The sequence below is a fragment of the Rhagoletis zephyria genome, unplaced genomic scaffold, assembly GCF_001687245.7.
Source record: "Rhagoletis zephyria isolate East Lansing unplaced genomic scaffold, Rhagoletis_zephyria_1.1 Rzeph_scaffold_00153, whole genome shotgun sequence".
In the NCBI taxonomy this organism is placed as follows: domain Eukaryota; kingdom Metazoa; phylum Arthropoda; class Insecta; order Diptera; family Tephritidae; genus Rhagoletis; species Rhagoletis zephyria.
Genome location: NW_016157237.1, coordinates 273583 through 288659, shown reverse-complemented (window position 1 = coordinate 288659; position 15077 = coordinate 273583). Strand labels below are relative to the sequence as shown.

Here is a 15077-nt window from a genome sequence, read left to right as displayed (position 1 = left end):
CTACGTACAGGTCGTTCGGCCGAAAATATATACATACAGCGGTCGAACAAATAATAGACGCACCACATGTTGACAAGTTTTAATATATTATTTTTTTTGTTATTAAACTTTGGTTATTTTTTTATAAAAATATAGTTCATTCTTTAACAACACCCGTGTAAATCGAAGTTTCAAACTTTGTGTAATATTTAAAAAAAATTTTCAACTAACTTTCATAAAAATTTTGAGCTTTTTTAATTAGTATCTGAGTTTGTCGTTTTGTAGCCCACTGAATTTTAATCTAACAAAGTGCAAATTTCAAATGGCTAAAAAATTACTGTTGGTTTAAAAAACTTTTTTTTTGTCAAAAATATTACGGTCTTCTCCAAAAATACACTGTGTTTATTCGTAATATGGAAGCAAATGGAACAAAAAAAATCTAAAAAACTAACGGTAATTTTTAGCCATTTGAAACTTGCACTTGGTTCTACAAAAATCAATTGGCTACATACTGCATACTCCGAATCTTTCTTGAAAATCTAATTAAAAACGATCGAAAATTTTACGCAAAGTTGTTAAATTTTTTTTTTTTTAATATTGCACATAATTTGAAACATGGATTTATACGGGTTTGGTCAAATAATGAAGTATATTTTTATAAAAAAAAATAACCAAAACCAAATAATAAAAAATAATAATATGTATACACATATGCTGTGGTAAAAAGCGACGACTAGGCCGCGACAAACTCTATTCCTCGTCGTTCACAGAAATTGAACCTCTCCTGCAGCACCGTTCAGCACATTTTAACAAAAGACCTACATATGTTTAAATGCCTAAAAAAATCAACTGACACAGGAACTGAAGCCTAAAGACTATTTGCAGTGCCCGATATTTACCAATTGGATGTTTGTTTCTGTATTAGACTTTTTGACACTACAAAATGGCTGAAAACTGATGACGGTTAATCAGACATTGACACATACATCTTTCGAAAGGTCCAGGTTTCTTCTTTCCTAAACGGGTGTGACACTAAACATTGGACTTAGTTATAGGCTGCAAAAAATGGTGTTTTAAGCGTAAGTCTAGTTTTTGGGGGTGTTTGCCAAATTCCATATTTCGCTTCTTTTTTTACTCGATGAAAATTAGCATCACTTCCCGCATATTTTTGAAAACCTTCTTTTTGCTGTCGCACCATCTATTATCAGCGATATAAGTGGAATATGGGAGCATAACAAACGGCTTACATTTATCAGAAATTCAAAAGATCGTGACTTAAAGCACAGACAGATGGCTACGTTGATCCGCATTAACAACGCAGTTAATCCGATCAAAATTGTACCCTGACAGACGGCAGTATTGCGTATTAAGCGAACTGCGAGTTCGTAGAATGGAGTCCCTCGCCATGCAAACATTTTTGACATATTTTTTTAAAATATAAATATAAATATTAAATATATGTTTTCCACCTTTCCGAAAGCTACCGCTACATGATAAGAGTGTGTATAAATTTTAAGTAAACTAGCATCCTTAAATTTCGAAATATTGAAATTTAAAGCATTTCTGAAATTTACCCTTATAGTTATGAAAAGCGGCCGTAATTTTAGTCCGATTTCAACAATTTTCAACGGTTAGCTTTTATGTGGCAAGCACAATAACCATACCGAGTTTGGTACAAATTTCTAGAACGGTTAACGAGATACATAGATGTGATCATAAGTGGGCGGTGCCACGCCCATTTTCCAAAATTTTATCATAAACGTATTTCCTGGTAAAGAATTGTTGCAACCATCAATTTTAAATAAATTAGCTTAATATTTACTGATTTATCGAGGATTTCGTATTTCTCGAAATTACCGTTATATGGGATGTGGGCGTGGTTATTTTCCGATTTTGAAATTTTTCGGCCATTTGGTATGCTGTGCCAGGGTCAACAACTGTGCCCAGTTTGGAAGAAATCGGTGCAGCGGTTACCAAGATATACACATGTAACTATAAGTGGGCGTGGCTACGCCCATTTTCCAAAAATTTTTAATATTCTTATTTTTCGTCTAAGATTTAAATAAATAAATGTCAATTTTGAGTGAATTATCTTCAGTAGTTACTAAACTATCGCAGTTTTTGTATTTCTGAAAATTACCGTTATATGGGAGGTAGGCGTGGTTACGGTCCCACTTCGCCCATTTTCAATACCATCCGTCCTACGCCCAAAAGAAGTGCATGTACCAAGTTTCTTTAAGATATCTCAATTTTTACTCGAGTTATCGTGTGCACAGACGGACGGACGGACGGACGGACGGACAGACAGTCACCGCTTAATCGATTTCTCTTTTCATTCTGATCATTTATGTATACATTTGTCTATATCTATCTCGATTCGTTTTGCCTGTTACAAACAACCGTTATGTGAACAAAGTTATAATACCCTTGTTTACAAGTGCGCTCGGGTATAAAAATTAGGTTAACTTGAAATAATTATTTGTAATAAAAAAACAAGATTAGATAATTAAATAATATTTATTTAAAAAAAAAATAGTTTTAAGAAACGCTCGGTGTGGGGTTCAAACCTGGGTGTTGATGAGGTGTAGTTCCTAGTTCTGACCACTCGCAAACAAACAACGCAATGTTAATTTTTAGCCGTTTTGATCAGTGTTGTCATCGAAAATTCCATTGATTTGTATTATATAATTCCAGAAATAATTCCAAATTAACAAGTTAATCCGGACCAACGCCGCCGTCTGTTTATTATTTGAGATATTCTTTAAAATTCAAAATCTGTAGCTAAGGAATGGAAATGTTTTGTAGAGCAGAGCTTCTTAAAGTGGTTCACCGGGTTACCGCGAAATTAATTTTGGTATGAAAAAGCACGGCGGTCGGTTTGAGTTGCACACATAATGAAAAGTTCTATAAACTGCTTGACAGACTGGCGCTTGACAGCTTGCTATTTTTTCTAACTGGTATGTGTTATTGGCCGCTGTAACCAAAGGGTTATATATATACAAATTTCTACAAGGAACGCGATGAATTGCCAAATGAAATGTGAAATGTCCGATTATTTTTCGGATGGTAGTAGACATATAGGTTTGGTACAAAATCCATTTACAAAGCATTCACAGATCTTCAGAGTACTTCGAAATTGAAACACACATTTGAATCTGTATCATGAAGTCGCTAAAAAGGCCATATTAACATACACTGTCTACAGGGTTTTCAGCTTACACTTATTTATACAAAAAACAAATTCAGGTCAAAATTAGATGCTACCCCAGAAAAGCGCATACACTTTTCAGACATAATATCGAACTACTATTTAACCGACTTCACAAAAAAGAGAAAGGTTACCAATTCGTCGGAATATTTATTTTGTATTTTTTTTTAAGTATGCTACAGCATAACTTCGGACCACGTTAGCCGATTTCTATAATTATTTTAATTATAAAGGTGTTACCTTACAGGTTTGGTTTAAATCTGATCATCGGATCATGAAGAAATTGACGATAATCTTAAATTTTTATATGAGAACTGAAGTCGTTCTTGTTTTTTGCTTAAAAATTACTTGTTTATACAATACTTAATAACAGTGAAATGATTTTATTCTTTATATTAAAATTTAAAGTATGTATACTATTTCTTGTAAAAGTTTTTATTCATATATAAATTGCAATGCCCTTGATTTCTAGTAATTTGATGTGGGGTTCCATAAAATTAATGGTGTTTAGTAAGAATTCCATCATCTTAAAAGTTTAGAGTTGTACAGGAGCCAATAAAGTAAAACCCATTTAGTCGACAATTTTACCAGCACTTAAATGTAAAAAAATCGGAGTAGATTTTAAGGCAAGCGGAGTGGCTTCAAAATTTCTCCAAAGCCGAGTAAATCTACTACGATCGGAGCGAAGTCCGAACGCTGGTTAGAACACTTGAAGCAAGGTGAATTTCACAGGTGCGCTAGGCACAGCTGTCTCTTTTTGACGAAACGCACCTATACAAACAACCGTATGTATGTATGAATGTGTGTAAGGTGCATACATTCACATGCATAGAAATTTACTGCCAGCCGGGGATGCCAACTCTCTTGGGGCTAGTAACCCGAAATTTCTGAAAAAAATCCCCTATTTTCAATGAAGTGCCCCCAAAATGAAGCTCGCAACATATAAAAACTAATGCGATGTCTTGGTGGCGAAAACGAAACGAGGAAAGAGAGAGTCAAACGAAAACGTGAAAAAAATCGAAACATTTCGCTCTGCACGGTTGCAACTTCTTTAATATCCACATGGTTGCATGAACCAAATTACATAATGATTCAAACCCATAATAATAAAATGAGAGATTGTTATCACAAGTTGTAATTCATAAATGCAACTTTATCCGCAACAGGAATGCTCTAATGAAAATTGTTTGTATATTGAAATTCAAATTCCACTAAAATCGGGAAATTCTCGCGGGTTGACATCACTGCTGCCAGCTGACAAAGCGAATGTCACATAATCCACCACAGTTCAACAGCGAGAAAGCAGCAACAAAACCGCAAGCCAACAACAGCTAGCAACAGCTAATAGCAGCACAGGAACTTTTTTTTCGATAATCACCAACACTTGCACACAATTTTTAACACAGCGAAACAATTTCAGAAATTTTCGAGCACAGAATTTTTTAGATTTTTGCCTTAGATGTTTTTGTGTGAGAATTTTAGAATTTTTATATGTATGCCTTTTACTTGGACGTTTTTTTTTTAGTTTTGGTTTTTCATCTTTCGTTTTATTTTTTATTTTGTATTACTTGTTCCACATTGCTGTACGCATTGTTGTTGTGCTTGCTATATATTTTTTGCAATTTTTTCTTGTCTAAATTTTGTGACTTTTTTTTGAGTCGTTTTTATATAATACACACATAGCGTTACTGAATTGGAATGCTCGACACTATTTCGGTTTTCAGTACTGCCCAGTGCTGATCATTTCATTTGAATTTAATTCAGTTCAGTTCACTTTACTACACTTTGCATAATTTTTATTTAGCTCAGCTGCGTTGTTTTTGTAGCAGTTTATTTCGGTTTCTAGCGCTGTGGGTGAGTTTCTGGTAGGTCCTCTTTCGCTTTTTGCCGTTCTTTTTTTTTTTTGTAATCATACGTTTTTTCCTTTTGTTTTTTTTAATTTTTTTAACTCAATTTTTTCGTGGCTAGCTGCTGCCGCTGCTGTTGGCTGTTGGCTGTTAGCCTGGTGTTTTTAGCTCGCTACTCGTTGGTTCGCTGCATATGTATGTATGTACATGCATACCCCATAAACCTTACCTTACCAAAAATTTCCCACCTATGCAAATATTTCGTACGGCAATACTTACACCAAAAGACAGCAACATAATCCTTATCGGTCAATAGTTTCTCCAATTGCTTGGCATTGACCTCCTCGATGACGGCCTCGGGCTCGATGGGTGCTGGCGGTGGCGCTGCTGCGGCAGCCTGTGATCCCTTTTTATTAGCACAATCAACATATCCGGGAAAACTGATGAGCGCCAATAGTGTGCACACGCATAACGTTAGCACTTTTTTCCGCGAAAAAGTCATACTTCTAAAATTCGTTGCGTACTCGTTGTCGTTGTTGTGACTCCGTCGTACTTTCCGTTCAGAATCCGTTTCCGTTTCCGTTCCGTAGTAGGTTGAGATATGTGCGTGCCACCGTTTCGTTACGTTACGTTACGACGATTTGGTTCGAATCTACTCCACCGCTACACACGCACGCACACACACTCCACACCACCAACACTCTAATTCACTCCGATCCCAAAGCGATCCGATCCGCAGATCGCCCTCACAGCGTTACGCTCCGTTTCCGATTCGACTCAACTTTTCAACGATTTAAAATTTTTTTCTTTCGAAATTTCCTTTCAATAATATGCAGCTGTGACTTTTTCGTTGCAAAATTTTTCCACAATGCGGAGATTTTTTGGCTTTTCAATGCTTTTCATTTATCTTAAAAAACTAAAAATTTCATCTGTGCAAAATTTGAACTAAAACCAGAAAGAAGAGAAAAAAATAAAACGATTAAATAATTGGTGCCGTTGCTCAAGTAGTTGTTGCTCTGGTCACTTTTTAGTTGTTGTAATTTGATTAGATTTAATTTAGAAATTATTTCAATTGCTTTCAATTCAAAAATTTCATTTGAAAAATGAATATTTTCTGCTCAAAAAAACACAACTTTTCAATTTAGAATTCGAGTTAAATTAATTAAAATTTTATTAAGCAAAATTTTTAGCCATTTTTTAAACGTTCCAAAGTAATTTTCGCTTCTTTCACGTATTTATCTCTATATATATATATTTCTCGATATTTATATTTATATTTTTAGGTGTATATATTATTTTTTTTGCTCTTTTCTAGTATATTTTTGGTACAAATTATTTATATATACATATATATATATATATGCTTTATGTAGTAGGAAAATTATGTAGATGAACTTCAACGTTTTCCGCGGACTGGTTATTTCTTATTATTTTTTTAGATTTTTTAGTTCCACTCCGTGCAGAGGTCCGCTCGCAACTGAAAAATGTTTCGTCGGATTTTGGTGAATTTTGCTTCGAATGCCATGATCGGTATCGCATTTTGGTAGTGTGTGCGTACAAATCGCCGAAGAAACAAAAACAACTAAGCCAAAGCACGTCGGAAAATCGGTTTTTTGGTTTTACTTTGTGTTTTTTTTTTTGCTTTTCCGACAGTACTTGTGTGTTTTTCAAAACAGCCGCATTGGTGAAAAACTGGCAGTCGGTGGTCGTCGACACATTCGGAAAAGCTTCCTCGTTGCCATGGGAGAATGGGAGCACTCTGAGTGTGCGTTGAGAGTATCACCGCTGCTGGTGAGTTGCAAAGTAGAGGCACCACCAACCCCACTCGTTCAAATAATTTGGAAAAACAAAATGAGTAGAAAGTGATTTGGAAAATCTATACTCCACACATACATTACATACATATGTGCATATGTGTGTATAAACAAAAGTTTGAAAAACGAAAATGTATTATTTGTATCTCCCATTGAAGGACGCGGCACTGGTCTTGTTGTTTTTGTAGCGTGCGTTTTGACGATCGATTTAAAAGAACGAAAAAAAAAACTTTTGACTGCGAAATGTGACCAACAAAATACGTCCAACATACGTCCAGAGTAATGATTTTGAAAAACGTGGAAGGCTAGCATTGTACGTATGTTTAGGTGTATGTATGTATGTATTTATAGATCTTTCTACCGCATTTATTGCTCGGAAAATATTTAACCTCAAAGTAATAACCTCAATATATAATTAATGGTTCTTGAATTCAAAAATACTCTCAGAAAGCTAAAATTTTTCCCTTAACCACTTTTCTTACACCTGCCCCCTTCCTTCTTTCAAGTTTAATATTTTAAGCATTTGAATAGAAAAATTATTTAGTGACCGAAGTTTAGAAAGAAAAAATGTTAATACTTACTATGTATGTACATATGTATGTGCGTTGATTTGTTTAAATATGAAATACACTCCTTGTCATTTGAATAGCGCACTCTTTTAATCTTTAGTATTTACAGTATCCCTTTTGTTTATTTAATATTCATTGATTTTTTATAATGATATTGCATATTATACAACAAAAACTATGTTAATCCGATTTTCAAATTTTATAAAAAATTAAAAAACGTCAACAAGGTAGTGCGCTATCCTAATGAAAATGCGTAGCACCGTCAACAAAAGAAATCTCTAAATCAACACTTGAAGCTTGCACTTTATTAAACTAAAATTGAATGAGCTTCATATTCGAAATTTTCCTAAAAATATTATTAACTTATTCGGCGCACCTCTTTGTTGACTTTTTTTTTATTTGTATAAAGTTTTAAAGTCGGATTTACGCGGTTTTTGAGAACCCACTATTAATTTTTTGAAGTCCGATCACTGATTTGTATGCGCATTAGGAATGTTCGATATCGTATCGATTATTCTGAATATCGATATTTTATGGCACGATAATCGATTTTTTTAATCGATATTCCAAGGTCGATATATCGAAGACATCGATACTTTACCCGCAATATCGATATTTAAGTTTAAATTTATTTTTCATCTACAAAAAAAGTGTATGCGAAAATACTAAAGTTGGTTTAATCGGCAGCCTGTGTGATTTATTTAACTTTTAAGTTTGACAAACCGCTTGAATCGACCGGCATGCCGTTTTCATCCTCAGTAACACAATTAGATGAGTTGGTAGGCAGGTCTAATATTCTATTCAATTGGGAGTAGGATTTTCAACATCGATTTTTCCGATATCGATATTGTGCAGCCCGATATATGGCCATATCGATTTTACATGCAATGAATTAAATCGATTAATGATATCGATTCTTTCTTAAATATCGAACATTCCTAATGCGCATAAGCCGAATCTGTGGTAAAAATATGTATTGTGACTAGTATATGTTCATACAAAAACAAAGTAGTTTTTATTAATCAAAGCTATATTTGGAAAAGTTGAAACAGTTACCAATTATAATTTGGGATATAAAGATTTGATTTAGATTTCTGCAGCATATAACCCCAAATACAAAAGTCCGGGGATTACAGACAGGTGAGCTCGGAGGCCATTCGTCCTTGGGAATAAATTATTATTTTTTTACAATTTTAGAATCAATGTTTGCTATAACGATATAAAGAGATCTAACCCCCCGATATAACAAATATTTACTATGTCATCGTTTAAGTAATATTTTCATACGTTATTTAAAATAAAAATGTATCCAGTTTTTTTTAAATATATTTTATTGACAAGTTTTGTATGAGCATATACTGGTCACACTGTATATCCCATAAAAAAAAATTCACTTCGGGGCAGTTCAAACCACTTCCGTCGAAACGGGAATTCGGTAATACCACCAAAAGATAAAGTATCCTCGACTCGTTAATTAAATTTTTTTTCTTTTTCCAATCAATCAATTTTTACTCAATTAAGAAGTACAGGACGAGTTAAAGTTCGAAGGTCATTTAGAGGTTGAAAGGGGCGCTTCCGAGAAAAAAGTTGCAAACAAAAGCTACATATTTTTACCCTTAGAATCCGAATCTGTAGTAAAAAAACATTTATATCTAAGTTGAAAAAATTTACTTCCGGTCTGTTTCACCCACTTCCTGTCTAATAATTGTTATCGGTATAAGCCGAAAGTCGGTAATACCACCAAAAGATAGAACGTTCCCGATTTAATAGGCGAACATTTTTGCGGTTTCCAATAAAACAACATTGCTCGCCATTTTAGTAGCGGTTGACTGATGGTTTAGGACATCCTGTATACATATATTCAAAGTATACTATGCATAGTATGTAAATACATCATACGTTATTAAACTTAATAATTTATCTATATATGTATGGCAGGCCGGGAACACGGGGTATAGGGGGGTTCGAACCCCTTTCTTTTTTGTAAAATTTAATTAAATTCTGAAAAACCTGGTAACTAACAGTTGTGTCAAAAAAGATATTTGCTCACCGGAAGATCCTGGCATCAAGCCCTTATCCATTTATACTTAAATATCGATACTTAGGCATAACGAGAAGAGATAAAAAGATAAAAAGAGAGAACATACGAGGGTTTCTATTTTCTTGATACGCGGTTTTTTACTTTAAACGACGATATGGTATTGCGAGTTTTAGTAAATGAAGCACTGCTTAGCATACTATTGAAGCACCGTTCGTTCATTACTTTGGGGTTTCAAATTTTTCTCCAGCACTAGAAATTTAACATCGAAAAATTTATAGAAACATTTTGTTAACAGTTAACATGACGATAGAATTCTTCGAGTATATTTTTGTCACGAAAAAACTTCTCATAAAAAGCATTTGCCGCTCAACTTCGAAATAAAACTTTTACTGGATTGAAACTTCTTAATCGAACTCGGAGATGGTTGCGTAAAATAAATTGACGCCACGGTGAAAATGGTATGTATAATTTATTTCATTTCTATGGGTAAATTTTTTATTCCAGCCAAATGCAAGGGATTTTTTTAGAAAAATAGTTATGCCATTTAATTCGTACAAGACTGAATACTTTCAAAAAGGGACTACATTTTACTTAATTTTGTAATATTTCATTTGTTTTGTATGTGTTATTTAATTTTCTGTTCAATTTTATTTTTCATTTAATTCATTTTTGTCTATTTTGTTTTGTTTTATTTATTTATTAATTTCAATTTATGTACATACATATGTACCATATATAAAGTGAAATACACACAGTTGGCAAAAATATAGTATATAGGGAAGAGACATTTCAGCATTCTATGACTATTTCCATTTGCATAGTTTATTTAACGTTTATTATTTTGGCAATTTTATTGTGGCGCATTTTAATGTTTATTTCAATGGCGTTATTGAGCTTTGTACCACGATATGTTTATTAGGAAAAATTGAAAAAGCAACAAAGTCTAAGCGGTAGCGGTTATAAGTAGCTGCTAGTCTATCGGAGATCACCACATCTCCTCATCTGACTTCTTTTTCTAGACTTCAGCAGCGATCAAAAACGTATTATAACTTCTACAGCTTAACAAATCGTGGTACAAAGGTCATGAAGTTTATTATTATTTTTTTTTTATGAAAGTGTAGTTCATTATCTACCAAAAACCATGTAAATCAAAATTTCAAACTTTGTACAAAAATTAGCAAAATTCTACAAAGTTTCATCAAAATTTTGAGCTTTTTAATTACATTTCTTAGAAGCTTTTTGAGTAAGCAGTTTTGTAGCCCATTAAATTTTAGTATACTAAAGTGGTTATCGTTAATTTAATACTAAAATTTAATGGGATACAAAACTGCATACTCAAAAAAAATCTAAAACATCGGATTGAAAAGTTTCAAATTTTAATGAACATTTGTTAAAATACGTCGAATTTTTATAACGGTTCTACAAAGTTTGAAATTTTGATTTATGTTTTTAGACATGAAAAGTAAGCATTTTTTAAACAAAGAAAATTAGCCTAAACTTGTTAAAATGTCTCTTCCGTATATATGACCTTGCCACCGTGGATTTATTATATGTATTTAAATATTGCATTTATTTAAATATTTAATTTTAATTATGCATTTCATTTACTTTATTCAAGTCTACATTTGTTTGTGCACTTTCTGCTGTACAACGCCCAAAAGTATGCTTTCCTTTTTGGCATTTCCTGTCAGAAAATCTATTACATTCTTAACACATCACATTAGCAGTCTACTAAAATCCGCCACATGGCAATTTCACATATGATTACGCCAGTGTTGTCTACACCATTTCTGTATCCATCCTCCACCAAGAGCTCATTGCGCATTCCCACTTTCTATTGAGTGCATATACTCAGCTGAGCAGCATAAACCCGTTCAGTAAAATTTTGTACTTTTGTGAAGGTGGTTGCATCTGGTGGAGTGAATTCGAATTCCCTTAAAAAGCAAATTCTAATAACCCCAAATGCACTGTCGTGTAGAAAGGTCACAAATTGGAACTTTAAAATTATTCGAAAATATTATAAAAAGTGAATAAGAAAGAGCAGTATTTTAAAACTTTCATTGACGCCTGTGCGTATTTTTAAATATAGGAGTCATAAATAAAGCAAATCACCAAAATTGTACATTTTCCCCTACCTCCGTTGACAGGCACCAGCCGAGCACATTTTGCGGAAAAATCGAAACTACTCATCGGTAGAACGAAGGCAAAGGGAAAGGTGCGAAAAGTACACAAGAGCAGTCAAATGTTTAAATGCCTTTTGGAGGATGCACATAGTACATACATATGTATGTATGTACATAACCGCAGAAATAATTAATTAAAAGTGTGAGTTGTGCAAACGACAAAGGCAGCAAAGAATTAAGAAGTTCGTGCGGAAGAAGTGACGACAATTCCTTCCTTGTTGCAAGCCAAAATTTTATTTGTTTATGTAAAATACTTTGCTTATACTACCACCACTAACAAAAGATGTACCGTTATGATTGCAGTTAGCAGTGAACTTTAAAGGGCTTTATTTTTGAAAACCAAAAAAAAAATAAAAACATTTTCGCTGAAGAACTTTTCGAAACCTGTACAATTGTTTTCTCCACAGTAAATTTAAAATGTAAACTGATAAACGAAATTTTCGCTTTCAAAACCCTTCATGCACAGTAAAGTGTAAGTGCATTAACTAAAATTTTTATTCGTTGTATATGAAATTCATTGTACAATAAACGCTAAAATATTAAGGAAAATACATAGCAACAAAATTTACATTGACTTCATCAAACGCATATGTATGTGCGTGTCAACTTTCTGACAGGCGGCTAAAAAAGGGAGAGCGCGCACTGTTAACATTGTATTTGTTTTGCCAAAAGAGCGCAAGTGTTGTTACAAAGTGACAGTGAGAGAACTAAACAAACGATAAAAGGAGAGGCTGCAGTGGGAAAAAGTAGCAAAAAAGCGCTAAAAGGGCAAAAATTTGGTACTGCAAAAGAACACAAAAGTACCATTTCATAAAAAATTCTCTGTGACTATATTTCTCAAAGACTGTTTTGAAAGCACAATTCGAAAGCGAACAGTCGGCAAGTTAGAGCGAAGCTGAAAAGACGTTCGGAAACATTTTGCCTCCGTACGAAACTAGTATCTATTGGCGAAAAAAATATCGAAAAAGGTTTACTGACCAAATTCATAATTCCAAATTTATCGAATTGGAGAGCAGCTGTGATGAAGGTGAGTACATACATACATACTATGTACTTAAGTAGATAAAATATTAACACAAGTGAATTTATGTATGTTAAATTAGTTTATCGATACATAAGTATTTTGTGCGCGTAAATATACTTACATAAACATATGTATATATATGTATGTATGTATATATATATACATGAGTGCGACATTTATAATTAATTACTTTGCATGCATTCCACGTGTTTTTTTATTTTTGTTCGCACTTTAAAAATATGTGCTTTTGTAAGAAATTCAGTGTTTTAGTCTGAAGAGTTTTTTATTCTGTTTTATGGTTTTTTGTGTTTATTTTTATTTTGCTTTTACCATTATTTTTATTTTGCTTTTAATATTTTTTTTTTTATTTCTTTTGTCTTTCTGCTTTTGGGCCGTTTGGTTATTTTTAGTAGCTGAAAAATGGCAACAATTTAAATGTGTGTTTCGAATTCGAAAATATGTACCAACGCGTCTATTTGCGTCACTACGTCAGATGATTTACCGCCAAGACGAATTAGAATGTAAAAAAATAACAAGGAAATAAAAATATTAAGGCAGTATGCAGTTTGTGCTAAGCATAAAATTTTGTAGTCAAAAATTTCGCCAAGTAGAAAATGCGTAATACTACTAACTGCATACTTGTGACTTACCAATACCTCTAGAAACTATGTATTCTTCAGTTACACAAATATTAGTCCCCGATACTTAGTTTTAGGCCAGTTCCGAGGGTCGCTGATCCTCTTTGAGAAGCTTTTTCGTGGCAGAAATATGCATGAAGCTTTTCCCTTGCCTGGCTGCTTGTACCAGGCATCGACACTGAGCCACTGACTGGCAGTGCGCTACTTCAAACACTGGACTGCAGCGTAGCCCACACAAAAAAACAGCAATAATGGCAAATAAGGATTTATAAGTGGCTTACACTAATCAAACCAAGTAGAGGAGACAATCAACGCTTAGGATGTCTGTTAGATTCGTTGCCTTCGGACATTGCATTGTTAGGAGGACAAAGTTTCATGGAGAGCTTCCTAAAAAAGCACAGAAGAGTACCATGAACCATGTCTTTTAGAATGAATTTTCCGTCATTCCGAACGAAAAATGCCACTGAAGATGGACCAACGCCGAAAGGTATACGAATCAAATTTGATAAGGGATGAAGGAAATTCGTATAAAACTACATCATCTTCTCAGCGTATCGGGAGTCCCGATTGCGGACAATCAACTATAACCAGAAAATAAGTGTCATGAATCCCTCAGAAGTCCCGGTCATTGTGGTTTAAAAGGCGATAGGTGTGTTATTACTGCTGAAGCTCTCTTATTTCTCCCAAGAATTTTGCAGACAATAGGTCTATCTTCGTTTTCACTTATGAAAGTGGAGTAGCTGGTCAACCCGCTTATAAGAAACAATATCCCTTGATATCTCTTATTTAAAATTGAGGATACTAATTATAAAGAAGGGTCAGCGGAGACCGCCTTGCGCACAAATTGGATGGAGCAAAGACTTTGCAAAATCGTGAAATGTGAATGAAATATTTTTTATTACGGAGTGACTTTTGGTTTTGTTTCGTTTTGACGGAGGCTTAAGAAATAGTTTAGACGAGAGATACCGTTATGAGTCATTAAATTTGTTTTGAAATTAAAAAAAAAAACTGCCAAATATGCATTGAAAATCATTTGTTTCATTTGAAGATTGAAAACATTTTGGTGCATATTTTTAAATTTATTTTTTTTTAATTAGTTGATGGTGAAAAAACATAACATGTTTTAACGAAAAAAGTATTATAAAGGAGTTCACCTTACAGATAATCACCGCTTAAACTGCAGTATTCGGAGGTCAAAATTCCTAACCAATATTGACAAACTGAGGTGAACTATATTTATTTTTTTTTTGTTTTGGTGAGGCATTCTAATGTTCATAATATTCACATGCATATGTTTTGTTGAACTCTTCGTGCGTTTGAAATGCTCAAATGCCCAACATTTTGGCTGGCTCGGTAGATTGAGTGTTCAATTGTTAAAGTTAGCGGCTTGGTTGATTGTTGATTTGGCTGACCGATTGCACATGTTTGTACCGCAATAAATTGTCGTCAATATGTTTTGGCCCTATTGAATCTATCATGGGATCGATCACTCAGGCATTTTCGAAGCAAGGGAATCTGTTTTAAATAATTTTGTGTTTTTTTTTGGGGTTTTTTTATTTACTTTTATGATTCTTATATTTCTCTTAGGGTCATTCCATGTAAAAATGGGAAACAACATAAATTTTAAAATGCCTTAATTGTCTCTATTTTTATACTGACCTCTTTTTAAATATATGCATTTCATTAGGAGGAACCTTAGTACGCATTACTCAAAACTCGGCTATCACAGATGCCATACTCATTGGCGTTTTTTGCTTCAATTATTATTCATTTA

General features: G+C 33.5%; 1 protein-coding gene across 1 annotated transcript in view; it reads right to left on the bottom strand.

Moving 5' to 3' along the window:
* Window positions 1–6486, bottom strand: part of hlk (hulk) — a 95220-nt gene extending 88734 nt beyond the window's left edge. Inside the window, exons 1-2 of the mRNA XM_017605306.1 lie at window positions 6381–6486; window positions 5314–5979 (exon numbers count right to left, since the gene is read on the bottom strand). Coding sequence (XP_017460795.1) covers window positions 5314–5536 — 223 coding nt within the window. The 5' untranslated portion in view covers window positions 5537–5979; window positions 6381–6486. The remainder of the gene's footprint in view (window positions 1–5313; window positions 5980–6380) is intronic.
* Window positions 6487–15077: the final 8591 nt, after the last annotated feature.